The following is a 13,999-nucleotide window of genomic DNA, read 5'->3' as shown; positions in this document are numbered from 1 at the left end:
GAAAAGGGGACAAGTGTGAGTGTAGTAGTTTCAGAGGGATCAGTTTGTTGAGTGTAGTTGGGAAGGCTTATGGGAGGGTTTTGATTGAGAGGATTAGGAGAGGAACAGAGGGAGTAACTGATGAGGAACAGTGTGGGTTTAGGACAGGTAGGGGTTGCATGGATCAGATTTTTGTGGTAAGGCAGATATGTGAGAAAGTTTTGGGATGTCTTCTGGGCCTTTATGGATTTGGAAAAGGCATATGACAGGGTAGACAGGAAGGCACTGTGGGAGGTATTGTAGATGTAAGGGATAGGAAAGCTGTAAGAGCAGTCAAGTTTTTACAAGAGTAGTAGAGCCTTTGTTGGAATTAGAAATGGAGAGTGTGAGTGGTTTAAGGTAAAGGTGGGACTTCATCAGGAATGTGTCATGTCACTATGGCTGTTCAATTTATACATGGATGGGGTGGTGCAAGAGGTAAATGGGTAATGGGCTGGGAATTGGAGATGGTTAAAGAAAATGAGAAAAATGAGAGATAAGCCAGTTGTTGTTTGCTGATGACATTGTGCTTGTAGCAGGATTAGCGTTTTTTGGGGTCATTTTGGTCACTGTCTCCGATTGAACCACCGTCCCGCCCACAGGTCGAGGGCTACCAGTCCTCATTTGGATTGCACTGGGACACCAATTAGGCTATTGGTACTGGTGCCAGAGGAAAAGTAAATAGTGGCCACAAAGGCTCAATTTGTGCGGTCGCCACTGGGACGCCCTTGGGTCCAGGTTGCCCACACCTACCTCGCTGCACAATGGGATTGACTGTCTACCCCTGAGGAAAGTTTGGGGCAAATCGGTGACTTGAGGATTTTTGGGGTCATTTTGGGGTCATTTTGGTCACTGTCTCCGATTGAACCACAGGTCGAGGGACGGTGGTTTAAGGATTAAGGAAGTTAGTGATGGAGTTTGGGAAGGTGTGCAAAAGAAGGAAGTCAAAGATAAATGTGGGTAAAAGTAAAGTGATGAGATGTACAAGGGATGACAGTAAATTGGAAGTGAGTATTATTCCAGGTCTTCCTTGCAGAAGACCTATAACTCCCAGGTAACCACCAACAGCCACCTGATTGGCTCATAAGTCATGTAAGGAAGAGATATTTTGTTGTTGTCTGATAACTACGAATTTCTAAAACAGGTTCAGGATACAAGTTCTTCTCCGACGCTGAGCCGCCTCTTGGCTGCAGGCCAGAACAAGACAGGGTCTCTCAACTCTGCCAAGCTTCCAAGTGATACAAGTGGTGCTTCAAATGTGGACAACTTATGCCAAGATATGAATAATTTGATGCATGACTATGAAGTTGTTTCCAGGATTTCAAGGCTAATATCAACATTGAAAGAAGAGTATGAGGTAAAGTGTGGAATGTATAAGGAAGCAGATTCTATTTGTGTCTGCACAAAAAGGCCCTAATCCTCTCTCTCAAAACCTCTACCTCTCATTCTTTCACTTACCTCTCTGACCATGCCCATACACACATTGAACATCACATAACCCCAATACAGTCCCTTATTCTCCTTATATTCACCTCTCTCTATTGCAGACCCTTGCACATAGCCTAGTTCTCATGCAAAAACTTTTAATTTTCTATAATACCATACATTGGCTGGGATGTGGAGTCAGTTAGCAGATAGGGTGGATCACAGAGCACTAGGATGATTTAGGCATATGGAAAGAATGAGTGAAGAAATATTTGCAAAAAAAAATTGTGGAAAGTGGAAATGGATGGAGGGAACTTGAGGGGAAGAACAAGATTGAGGTTGATGGATTGAGGAGAAGGGTGGATTAGATGTAAGAAGAATATCCGTCAAGGATGGAAGGGAATGGGCAAAAAATGAATGTGAATGGAGAGTACAGTACTTGTAAATGGATGAGGAGGTGTTACAACTTGAGGGGATTTTTTCTTGTCCGCTCAGTATATTTCTCAAGTGGACAATGTGGGGTGGGTCACCATTTAATGAAGGGGTGAAGGTAAATTAGATTTGGCTCTTGGGCCCTGCTGTGGAGGTGCTGTTTCATGTTGCATTGTCTCTGAACTAAGCAAGAGAGACAGAAGACAAGGATGACCCTTCATCCACAAGGAGCTTAGATGAGGAGGGGGCCTTTTTCTTCTTCTTCTTCTTCTTCTTCTTCTTCTTTTCTTCTTCTTCTTCTTCTTCTTCTTTTCTTCTTCTTCTTCTTCTTCTTCTTCTTCTTCTTTTTCCTTCTTCTTCTTCTTCTTCTTCTCTTCTTCTTCTTCTTCCTCCTCTTCTTCTTCTTCTTCTTCTTCTTCTTCTTCTTCTTCTTCTTCTTCTTCTTCTTCTTCTTCTTCTTCTTCTTCTTCTTCTATCTATCTATCTATCTATCTATCTATCTATCTATCTATCTTTGATGGGTGTCGGGTGGGTATGTAATTTGACTCATCCACCCCACTTAGAAAGGGGAAGGTCCTTTTATTTCATCATGTATGTATATAAAAGTTCCTCTGTTGGACAATGAACATACTTATTCAAAATCAAGTGCTGGAATAGGAGTCTTGAAATACCTGTGATTATTATTTGTATCCATATACAGGATATTACTCTGGAAAAGGCAGAGAAAGCTGCAGCCAGTATTCAACGTGCCATTCACCATAAGGATGAACAGATTGCATGGGTCGAGTCATGCTGTCTCCAGTTTACGGTGAAAACCAAGGAGCGTAAGGAGAAAGAGACATTTACTTTCCAGACTGAAAATCCTCGCATCAAAAAGGATTGGATTGTTGGTAAGTATTTCACGTGACAGCTCTCAACTTACCTTCCACCAAACAATGATCTGATATTCCCCCACTCTCTACCCTAAGAACATGTACATCAAAAACTCTCTCTACTCTTTTCCTGAGTACCATTATATAGTCTATTAAAGCCCTATCTACCACTCTTCCATTCACCACCCTCTCCTATGTGTACTTATGCTTGACTCTCTTCTTTTTAAACACTATGTTAGCTATCATCCACTCTCTAAACACATCACCATCATCTCTCCACTATGATTTTTTCCTGACACTCCACACTTCCCAACTACTTCATCTATTGGTTCATCTCCTCTAGCATTAAGGTCTCCCAATACCACTACATTGACATTTCTCCCTAAGCCCTCTATGCACTCATTTAAATGTATCCAAAAAGCTTCCCTTTCCTCTACACTCTTCTCACTACCAGGACCATATGCACTTATTTTATATTTATTTATTTATTTATTTTCTCTTTTTTTTTTTTTTTCAGAGCTTCGCTTGGCACAGTTGGCCTTGGATAGCAACAATTCACCAGCATGGGATGTGCCGGAGCAGGAACAGAGACCATCGACCAAAATGCCTCTCTTTGTCAAGGCATTGCCTGTCTTCTCTTCAGCTCATCAGACAGTGGTAAGCTACTCCACCTTCTTCCCTACTTCCTCCCCTCCTTCCCTCTATCCTATCTCTCCTTGATATCTCTCTTCCCTCTCTCTCTCTCTCTCTCTCTCTCTCTCTCTCTATATATATATATATATATATACATATATATATATATATATATATATATAGATGTATATATATATAGATGTATATATATATAGATGTATATATATATAGATGTATATATATATATTTATTGTTTATATATATATATATATATATATATATGTGTATATATATATAATATATATATATATGATATATATATATATATATATATATATATATATATATATATATATATATATATATATATATATCGTTGTCGGCATCCCCTCATTGTCCGAGGAAGGGACAGAGTAGAGAATCCCTGTAAATTTTTTAGGTTTTATTTTAAATCTGTTAGTTGCAGCACACTTTTTTTTTTCTCTTTTCTTTTTTCTTTTTTCTTCTTTCTTCCCCAAAAGGATCCCCTCTATTCAAATTATTCTCCCACATAGGTTTAAGTAAAAAAAAATATATAATTTTTACATGCACTCTAGTTTTAGGATGCTCAAGGACTTTTTATAGGTATAATTCTGTGTAAACACAATGTTTTCTATGGCAGGTAAAATGTGGATGTTGCTACACTACTTTGACAGCCCGTCCAAACAGGTCAAGCCAACAGCAAACCTACTTGTGGCTTTGTTCCACTGATGGAATGTCTTCTCATATTACCATCTATCTCATGCAACAGGTAATATTACAATTGAAGGCCTTTCATACAATTGAAAAAAAGTTTGTATATAATTTACATACCTTGGTTTTCTTGAAATACTTTCATTCTATGTTCATGTAAATTTTAGATATTAAATTTTATATCTCTTGTACCATATGGTAGAATTTTCATGCACTATCCTGGACAAGGTGCAGGGATGACCCGTCATCCGGGAGGTGCTAAGATGAGAGGGAGGGTGGAGGGGTGTGGAGTGTATTCAGGGATGGAATGGGTGGGAATGACTTTATGCCTTTTCCTTTTTGGCTACCTCCTTTGTAAGGGGGAAAAAGCCTTGGTATATGTATGTATTCTGTCTCTATACCAAGAGCCTTCATCTCCCTTATAAGGGAGGTAGCCGGATCAAAGGCATGGTCCTACTCCCACCCATTCCACTCCCATCCACCACCCTTACTTCCCTCTCATCTTAGCTCCTCATGGATGATAAGTCATCCCTGTATCCCGACCTCTATTCTGGATTAGAAGCAATGTAGCAAGACGCAGTGCATCCAAAGCAAGGTCGCTTAACTTAATCCCCCCCGCCCCACACCCCAGTCCCTTCATGTAGAAAAAAGAGAAGATGTGGAGAAATTCCTTTGGGCTGCATCAAAATATCATTCACACATAAAGCACCCTCTGTCCCCCAGGTAATGAGCTGGGGATTGGAGATGGTTAACAACTTCCATACGGTGACGCCTACGTAGGCGGCATTAGGATCAAGTGGGTACTCGATGATGCCGACGTCGCCATCTTGATTACATTTATTGTAGTCGTACCTACGTAACTTTCATTCTCTCTAAACTGGCTTCATCATGTTTTCTATGGTTATCAAAATACACGGGTGAAAGAGAACGAACGATTGAGCACTGACTATTTTTTATAATGCGATTATTATGACGCAACATTGCACGTCGGGCAGCTAATGCTGCCAGACGTGCGATGTGCCTTGGAGTGAAGAGGTTAAAGAAAATGGAGAAAAATGGGAGATAGGCCAGGTGTTGTTTGCTGACAACACTGTGCTTCTAGCAGGATCAGAGGAGGGATTAAGAAAGTTAGAGACAGAGTTTGGGAAGGTGTGTGAAAGTCAAAGATAAATGTGGGGAAAAATAAAGTGATGAGATGTACAAGGGGAGAGGATGGCAGCAAATTGGAAGTGAGTATTAAGGGAGAGAGAGGAAGTGGATAGCTGTAGATACTTGGGGGTGAATGTGGTGGGAAAGGGGGGAGTGGAGGTAAAATGTAAATTGAGAGAAGTGAGTAAATGCCTTGGGGGATTAAAAAGTGTAATGAGAAATAGACATTTGGGAATGGATGCTAAGAGGAGATTGTGTATTTACCTAGTTGTATTTACCTAGTTGTATTTTGCGGGAAGGGGAGCTATGCTCGTGTTGTCCCGCCTTTGTATCTTGCAGTGTCTAGTTTGTTTTTAAACTCATGAATGGTTTTTGCGCATACTATTTCATTGTCCAGTTTGTTCCAAGTGTCCAAAACTCTATGAGGAAAACTGTTTTTCTTCAGTTCTCTTCTATAGCTATGTTTTTTTATTTTCTTTCCATGTCCTCTTGTGTTTCTTTTGTCCCAGTTAAGTAAGTTCTCACTATCGAGTACCTCTGTGCCTTTCATGATTCTGTAGATGGTCAATAGGTCACCTCTCTCTCTTCTTTGCTCCAGTGTCGGTAACTCCAGTTTAGCCAATCTCTCTTCGTATGATAGGTTTGCAAGTGCAGGTGCCATTTTTGTAGCTGCTCTTTGGATTCTTTCTATTTTCTTTATATTCTTTTTGGTACTGGGGGACCACAATGTCGCTGCATACTCTAATCTAGGCCTTATCAATGTAACCAATATTTTTTTCATCATGTCTTCGTCCAAGTATGTAAACGCCACTTTTATTGATCTTAGCAAATTGTAAGTCTCCCCGACAATTTTGTTAATCTGTATATCATAGGACAGGTCGTTCGTGATAATTACTCCCAAATCTTTTTCGGATCCTACTTTCTTTACTTCTTTGGTTCCAATTGTATATTTTCCTGATATTCTGTTTTTGCTTTTTCCAAACTCCATTATGCTACACTTCTTAGTATTAAAGTCCACTTCCCATTTCTGACTCCAGTTCCATACCCTATTTAGGTCTTCTTGCAGTGCTTCACAGTCCTCATCAGTTTCTATTTTCCTTAGCAGTTTGGCGTCATCGGCAAAGAAGCTCATGTAGCAGTTCACGTCCTCATCCATGTCATTCATATAGATAGCAAACATTATTGGTGCCAGCACAGATCCTTGCGGTACTCCACTGATCACCTCTTTCCAGTCTGAATATTTTTCTCTGAGCACTACTCTCATCTTTCTACCAGTCAGAAAGTCCTCTATCCATTTTAGTAGGTTTCCCTGTATTCCTCCTATGTGTTCCAGTTTTTTTAGTAGTGAAGGAGTGATTGTGCCAACAGCACTGTGTGGGGCAGAAACATGGAACATAAGATAGGAAGAGTTTAAATGTATTTGAGATGAAATGCCCGAGAAGTATGGGAGGGATTACTAGGCTGGATAGAGTGAGAAATGAGGTTAGGAACAGCGTTGATGCCAGGAATTTTTAGTTGGGGAGGCTAAGGGGGGGGCTGAGCAAATTTTTGGGGGGGCTAATAGTAATATGATAATACACATATATCATCCTCATTTCAGAAGGGGAGGGGGTTAATGGTTGGGCTAGCACTGATGGCTGACAAATCTTTAGCCCTGGCAATTAAAAATTCCACTTAATAAAATTATTTCAATGAGTGTTTTAAATTTTCAATTTGCTCATTTCAGTTGGGGGGGCTAATGGGGGGGCTGGCCACTTTTTTGGGGGAGCTAAAGCCTCCCCAAGCCCCCCCTGGCGCTGCCACAGGTTAGGAAGAGAACAGGGTTGGAGAGCGTGTTAGTAGATAGGGTTGATGAAAGAGTTTTGGGATGGTTTGGAACATGGAAAGAATGAGTGAAGAAAGATTAGTAAAAGAGGTGTGGAAGGCAGAGATGGAAGGAGTGAACATGGAAGAGTGACCAAGGATGAGATGGATGGATGGGGTAAAAGGGGCATTGGGAAAGAGGGGAATGTCTGTTGAGGAAGGAAGGGAGAAGACATAAGATAGGGGTAAGTGGAGAATGGTTGTTTATGGATGATGCTGTGATGCATGGAAGGGAGTGGGTGGGGGATGGGATGTGTGGGAGCATGTGTGAATGATATTTTGTTGCAGCCCAAAGGGATTTCTCCCCATCTTTTCTTTTTGTGCATGAGGGGACAGAGAGAGGTGGTTCACCAATTAAATGAAGGGAAAAAAAAGCCTTTGGTATATGTATGTATGTATTTATTTATTGGTGCTTCTATCTTTGTTGTCAGGTCGGGATGCGAGAGCTGGTTCGTCTTGACATGGTTGAGGTGTGCGTGGCAGCCATGCATTACGTGCCTGGTCTGTCATCACAGGTCTCCCTGCATGGCGACACTGTCTGGATTGGAACACAGTCTCACAGGTAGGAAATATTGCACCTAATTTTTAAAAGTTTCTGATATGATATGATGATATGGTTTAATGTCACACACTCCCCCCCACCTATCGGGAGGCTAGGACGCTGCCCCTCACAGAGGGTTAAAAGTTCCAAAAAACTTGTATATTCTGGAAAGATGAATGTGAAAGATGTTATTATAAAGTTTGAGGTGAATGTGGGGCTGCACCTGGGTTGTGTGATGTTATTGTGGTTTTTCAACTTGTACATGGATAAGATGGTAAGAGAGGTAAATGTGATAGTGTGAGGTGGGGCTTTGAAGTTAGTAGGTGACAGTGAAGAGAAATGGGAGGTAAGCCAGTTGTTGTTTGTAGATAACACTATAGTTTGTGGCAGAGTCCAAGGAGAAACTGAAGCAGTTGATGGCAGAATTTGAGAGGAGGAAGCTGAATGTAAATGTGGGCAAAAGACAGGTGATGAGATGTACAAGTAATTATGATGATAGCTGGTTGGATGAGGGGATCTAGGCAAGGCCTATTCTGTGATAGTAATATTTTAAAGATGGATGATGGTCTGAATGAAGTTGTGCCACTACAGTTTATGCTTGTTTGTAATCTGTTGTGTTGATGTCTTGGGGAATTTGGTGATCAGTCTTGGAGTGATTGCTTTGTAATCTTGTGTATATGTGTTTTTGTATGGTGTTGTGAGGTGTAGGTGGTAGATTATTGTAAATGTTTGAGTAATTTGCTGCCATTGATTTGTTATTATTGTGTTCAGTTGGTTCTACATCTGACCTGAGTATCACATTACCCAAACATTAACAACATGTACCTCACAACACTTCCTGACAAAAACATAGACTCACTCAGATAACAAAAACATTCCTAGACCAACCTGCAAACTCTATATTCCACTAGACATTAGTTCATCCAAGAAATCCTTCCCACATTGGCATGACTATGTTCATGGCATCACCCAGTATTGGAACAGTTACCAATACAGAATAGGGCTGGCCAGACTCAAATTGTCCCAGATGCAGTCACCTTATAGAAGACACGTAATACCTCATCTTACACTACCTCACTCTCGACCTGTCCAGAAAATAGCACAATATCTTTTCCTTGAGTGATATGTGGATCAATCTGGTGGCTTTTACCATGTCCTATCTCAGTATCTCGCCATATCTAATTTGCTCTTAAATTCTTGTATTGTTTCTGCACACACTATTGTTTCATCTAGTATGTTCCATACATCCACCACTCTGTAGGGAAAGCTGTTTTTTTTTCTTGTCTCTTGTACAACTGTCCTTTCTGAGTTTCCTTCCATGTCCTCTTGTGTTTATCTTATCCCAATTTACTAAGTTGTCTCTATCAAGGACTTCTACACCTTTCATAATTCTGTATAAGGTCAACAAGTCACCTCTTTCTCTTCTTTGTCCCAGAGTTGGTAGTTCTAGTTTTGACAATCTTTCTTTATATGACATTTTTGATAGTGTTGGGGCCATCGTAGTTGACTATTTATGTTTTTCAGGATGCAGGGATGACCCGTCATCCAGAAGGTGCCAAGATAAGGAGGATGGAGGGGAGTGGAATATATAGGAAATGGAATGGGTGGGAGTGGTTTCTGCCTTTTTCTTTTTGGCTACCCCTGGTGTAGGGGGAAAAAGCCTTTGTTATATGTATGTATGTATGTCTCTATCAAGGACTTCTACACCTTTCATAATTCTGTATGAAGTGAACAAGTCACCTCTTTCTCTTCTTTGGTCCAGAGTCAGTAGTTCTAGTTTTGACAATCTTTCTTTATATGACATTTTTGATAGTGTTGGGGCCATCTTCGTAGTTGACTATTTATGTTTTTCATTTTCATTTTAGATTGATTGTGTATAGTGGTATGGATCCAGAGAAGCAGATCGAAGTTGGATCAACAAGTGTGCCATCGGCAGTCACCACAATAAAATATCACTGTGACCAGGTAATTAACATTATGCAACAGTATTTTCACCAGATTTTAGGGATCAGTCAGAAAGGTTTCTTAAAATAATTTTTATTTTATCAGATTTATTTATTTTGTGTAAACTTAAAAGAAGCAGCCTTGCTGTGGATGTGCTGTGTCTTGCTCCACTGCTTCTGACCCAGGGCAGTGGGTGAGATGCAGGGATGACCCATCATCCAGGAGGAGCCAAGAAAAGAGGGAGGGAGGGGTGGTGAATGGGAGTGGAGTATGTGGGGATTAAATGAGTGGGAGTGGATTTATGCCTTTGACTTTGGCTACCTCCCTTGTAAGGTGGAAAGGGACCTTGGTATGTGTACATACATAAATATGATACAGACGCTCCTCTACTTACATTCATTCGTTTTATGTTTTTCGATTTTACGTTTGAACTGACTAAAAAAAAAATTGTAAAAAGATAATTTTTTGAGTGAATTTTTTAGTTTAGCGTGCTCTCCGTAGTTCAAACGATAGTTAAGCATGACACTGCGTCCATTGTTTACATGGCACAAACGACAGACTGAACATGCCTTGCCTCCTCCTCCACCATCTCAATTTATGTTGCTTGAATTTAATTAATTTGAAATTAATGTTATTATTTTACAATGTTATGTGTATAATTAATGATTTAGGGGTGTTTTATAAGATACGGTAATAGAATTTATGGATGTATAGTACAGTAACAACTTACGTTCATTTTCAACTTATGTTCGGCCGTTCGGAACGTAACTAAAACGTAAGTTGAGGAGCATCTGTACTTGGAAATCAATAATATAGACTTTGTTGTTGTTGGTCCCTAGACTGTCTGTCCGAGCAGTCCCATCTCCCCAAGGAATGCCACGGCCGAAACGGGGTTTTCCCCCAAATCTTTTATAGAGTGTATTTTGTGTTGTTTGCTTGCGTGATTGTGTACGATGCAGTCTTCCATTACGTGTTGAATAGTATGGGGTGAAGTGTTACATCCTGGGCAGTTGTCCACAATGCAGTCATCCAGCCTCTTCTGGTAGCTTAGAAGTTCCAACATAAAGACTAAGTTGGAACTGTACATGAATAAATTGTATGATAAATTGGAAATTGAGACAGGACCTAATGAACATTGCTCCTATCCTGTATACTACAATTAGGTAAAAAAGTGTCAAAATAGTGTGCAGCATGTTAATGCTGTGGCCTGGAAAATTTGAAGTTATGGTGGCACAAAAAATTTACTACTTAATTAAAGAAGAATCAGAGATTATAGGCAGTTGGGTTAGTGAAATTCTATCCATCCAGAATGGCCTGAAATTTAGTAACTCCCTCATGGAATAACAAAGGAAAAGGGGACAAGTGTGAATGTAGTAGTTTCAGAGGGATTAGCTTGTTAAGTGTAGTTGGGAAGGCTTATGGGAGGATCTTGATTGAGAGGATTAGGAGAGGAACAGAGGGAGTAATTGGTGAGGAACAGTGTGGATTTAGGACGGGTAGAGGTTATGTAGATCAGATCTTTGTGGTAAGACAGATATGTGAGAAAGCTATAGGAAAGGGGAAGGATGTTTTTTGGTCTTTTATGGATTTCTTTATTACTTGCAGAAATTTAGCCTTACATTTTTATTGCTCTCTTTTGTGATAATTGTGGGTAGTTATGATAATTTTGGGTAGTTGATATAATGTCATTAAATGTTATCAGGCATGCATGCATAGTTGCCATACAGAATTTCATACAGATGTTCTATGAATAATACCTTGGGTGTTTCACAAATTTTATGTCAAGAGAAAGTCTTTTATTATATTACAATGACTAATTTATATTACAATTACAATAATTTATATTACTAATTATATTACAATGACCCAGGGCAGTGGACAAGATGCAGGGATGACCCGTCATCCAGGAGGTGCCAAGATAAGAGGGAGGGAAGAGGGTGGAGGGGAGTGGAGTATGTCAGGGATGGTATGGGTGGGAGTGGTTTCTATGCCTTTGTCTTTTTGGCTACCTTCCATGTAAGGGGGATAAGAGCCTTTGGTATATGTATGTATGTATATAGAATGACTAATGGTTTTTGTCTTTTGCAGGTTTATGTAGGATTGTGTACAGGCATTCTGCAGGTGTATAAGAGAGGTGCTGATGGTAGCTGGGCCTTGAAAGAACCTCTGAGTATTGTATTGGGCACAAATGTCATCACTACTCTGCTGCCAATCAACACTCAGATGTATGCTGCTTGTATGAACAAAGTACAGGTCATTGATTGTTTTACAGCAGATATTATGGTATGTTTTATTTCTTCTTTTCTTTATATAGACCAAGATAATATTCCAGTTTGTGTGTATGTATTAAACCGTGACCACTTGTTTGTTTAACAAAGTCATCTGTATGTGATAATCATGTAAGATGGATATCGGAAGGAATTATCTCCATGTCTTCAGGTTCCATTGACACCTTCAGTTATAAGTCATAACCATAAATATTCATGACTTTTTATCTTTTCAGCACAACTTTGAAGTTCATCATCCAGGTGCTGTGCAGCTGATGGCGCATTCAGGCATAGGTTTGTGGATTGCACAGCACAATACCTCTACAATATGCCTGTACCATACAGAAACATTTGAGCACCTTCAAGACATCAACATCGCTTCCAATGTCAGCCGGATATTAAATGGTAAAAAGCATAAGAACACTTCAATGATGGAAATCCATGTTACAGCCCTGATGGCCTCTAAGGGATTGCTATGGGTGGGGACCAATGTTGGGATGATTCTTACTATCCCCTTACCAAGACTGGAGGGCATACCGATCATCAGTGGTCGGGTAAACATTAGCTACCATGCTCATCTTGGTCCTATTACCTTTTTACTAGCATTGCAACCCTTCCTAAGTCATGGAACAAGAATGTCGAATATATCAGAAACAAGGAGAATGACAAATCGTCTCACCATCCACGAAGAGTCACCAGCACGTTATCAGACAGATGATGGAGACCGGAGCAGTACCAGCAGTGGACCAACAGTATCAAATCCACCAGCCTCTTGCCTTGAAAAGAAACATAGTGATGGGAGTCTTCTACCTCTTCGGAAGATTCCACCAAAACTTCAACACCAACTCAGTAGTCCAGTCATCCTTCGCCGAAAAACCAGAGATATGACATACTCGCAAGTTAGGCGCCTTTCGAAGACATTGCCTCGTGGACTTGGTGCAGGGCTTCTTGGGAGCAGTCAAGATTGTAATGTATATGGCTTGTATGGGGACCTTCTAAATGTTCAAGATTTTGATGGTGAGCCTCTTATTTTCAACAATACAATGCTTTATCAGTACTCTTCATTACGACGAAGTGATCCTGAGCTTGCCCTTCCCTCCCAAGTAAGCACACTAGATCGTCGAGTGAAGCTTAAAGCCTCTAGACCCAGATCCCTTGACCTGTCAAACTGGTCAATGGCCTCTAGCCTTTCTGTCAATACAACCTCAACAGGATCAGAGGACAGTGGTCCTCCACTCTCAGCCATTACATCTTCAACAGGCACAAGTCCTTCATTAAACAGACATTGTAGCACATCAACCACCACTAGCCACACAAGCAGTGGGTTCAACAGTAACCTAAGTGGAGTCAGTCATTCTCTTCATGAAACTTGTAACACTCACAGTACTATAGGTCATGGCACTTTGGTAAACAAAAAGGATAGTGACCAACCAAGAACACTCATGACGCTTGTTGGTGGTAGGGGATATATCAATTGGCATTGTAACTCCTCATCCTCCAAGCTAGCTGCCTCTCTTCCTTCAAGTGCCAATACCCTAAACTCCAGTGCCTTTTCAAGCAGCCATAACTCCTATAATGATAAAGATGCTTATGTTATCATATGGGAGATGAAGCTGTGAGGACTGGATGAGCCAAGAACATGTGGAACAAAAGCTGTCATGTATTATAGTCTTAAAACTAAAGATGTGAAGCATAAGATGCAAAAGAACATTAGCATTATTGTATATTTATGACTTCTTTTCAAATACACATACAAACACAAACACACACACACACAATTATATATATATATACATATATATACATATATAAATAAATCATAATATTTTCACAAGTCTTTATTTTTCCTATTTGATATTTAATGTGAGAAATGAGGAGGTGAGGCAGAGTGGGAATGGTAAGTGCTGGCGGATAGAGTGGGTCAAAGAATACCCAGTAGGTTTGGCCAAATGGAAATAATGAGTAAAGAAGACTAGTATAAAAAGTTTAAAAGGTAGGGGATGGAGTGAACTTCCACAGTAGACCAAAAATGAAATAAAGTGAAGGGGTGAAAGGGGCACTGGATGCAAGAGGAATGTCCATTGAGCAGGAAAGAGAGAGGACAGGAGAAAGGTGTGAGTGGA

General features: G+C 40.2%; 1 protein-coding gene across 3 annotated transcripts in view; it reads left to right on the top strand.

Moving 5' to 3' along the window:
* The window catches only part of LOC143028404 (rho guanine nucleotide exchange factor 10-like protein), a 198,804-nt gene extending 185,094 nt beyond the window's left edge, over positions 1–13,710 (top strand). For all 3 annotated transcript variants that reach the window (XM_076190434.1, XM_076190433.1, XM_076190435.1), the window contains 8 exons: positions 1,163–1,375; positions 2,576–2,765; positions 3,265–3,404; positions 4,042–4,170; positions 7,556–7,686; positions 9,531–9,630; positions 11,698–11,892; positions 12,113–13,710. In XM_076190434.1, coding sequence (XP_076046549.1) covers positions 1,163–1,375; positions 2,576–2,765; positions 3,265–3,404; positions 4,042–4,170; positions 7,556–7,686; positions 9,531–9,630; positions 11,698–11,892; positions 12,113–13,495 — 2,481 coding nt within the window. In that variant the 3' untranslated portion in view covers positions 13,496–13,710. The remainder of the gene's footprint in view (positions 1–1,162; positions 1,376–2,575; positions 2,766–3,264; positions 3,405–4,041; positions 4,171–7,555; positions 7,687–9,530; positions 9,631–11,697; positions 11,893–12,112) is intronic.
* The last annotated feature ends 289 nt before the right edge of the window (positions 13,711–13,999 follow it).

Source organism: Oratosquilla oratoria, chromosome 9 (assembly GCF_046742065.1).
Source record: "Oratosquilla oratoria isolate Oo_2021 chromosome 9, ASM4674206v1, whole genome shotgun sequence".
NCBI classification, from domain to species: domain Eukaryota; kingdom Metazoa; phylum Arthropoda; class Malacostraca; order Stomatopoda; family Squillidae; genus Oratosquilla; species Oratosquilla oratoria.
Note: the sequence above shows the minus strand (reverse complement) of the source record. Positions and strands in the feature narration are given on the sequence as shown.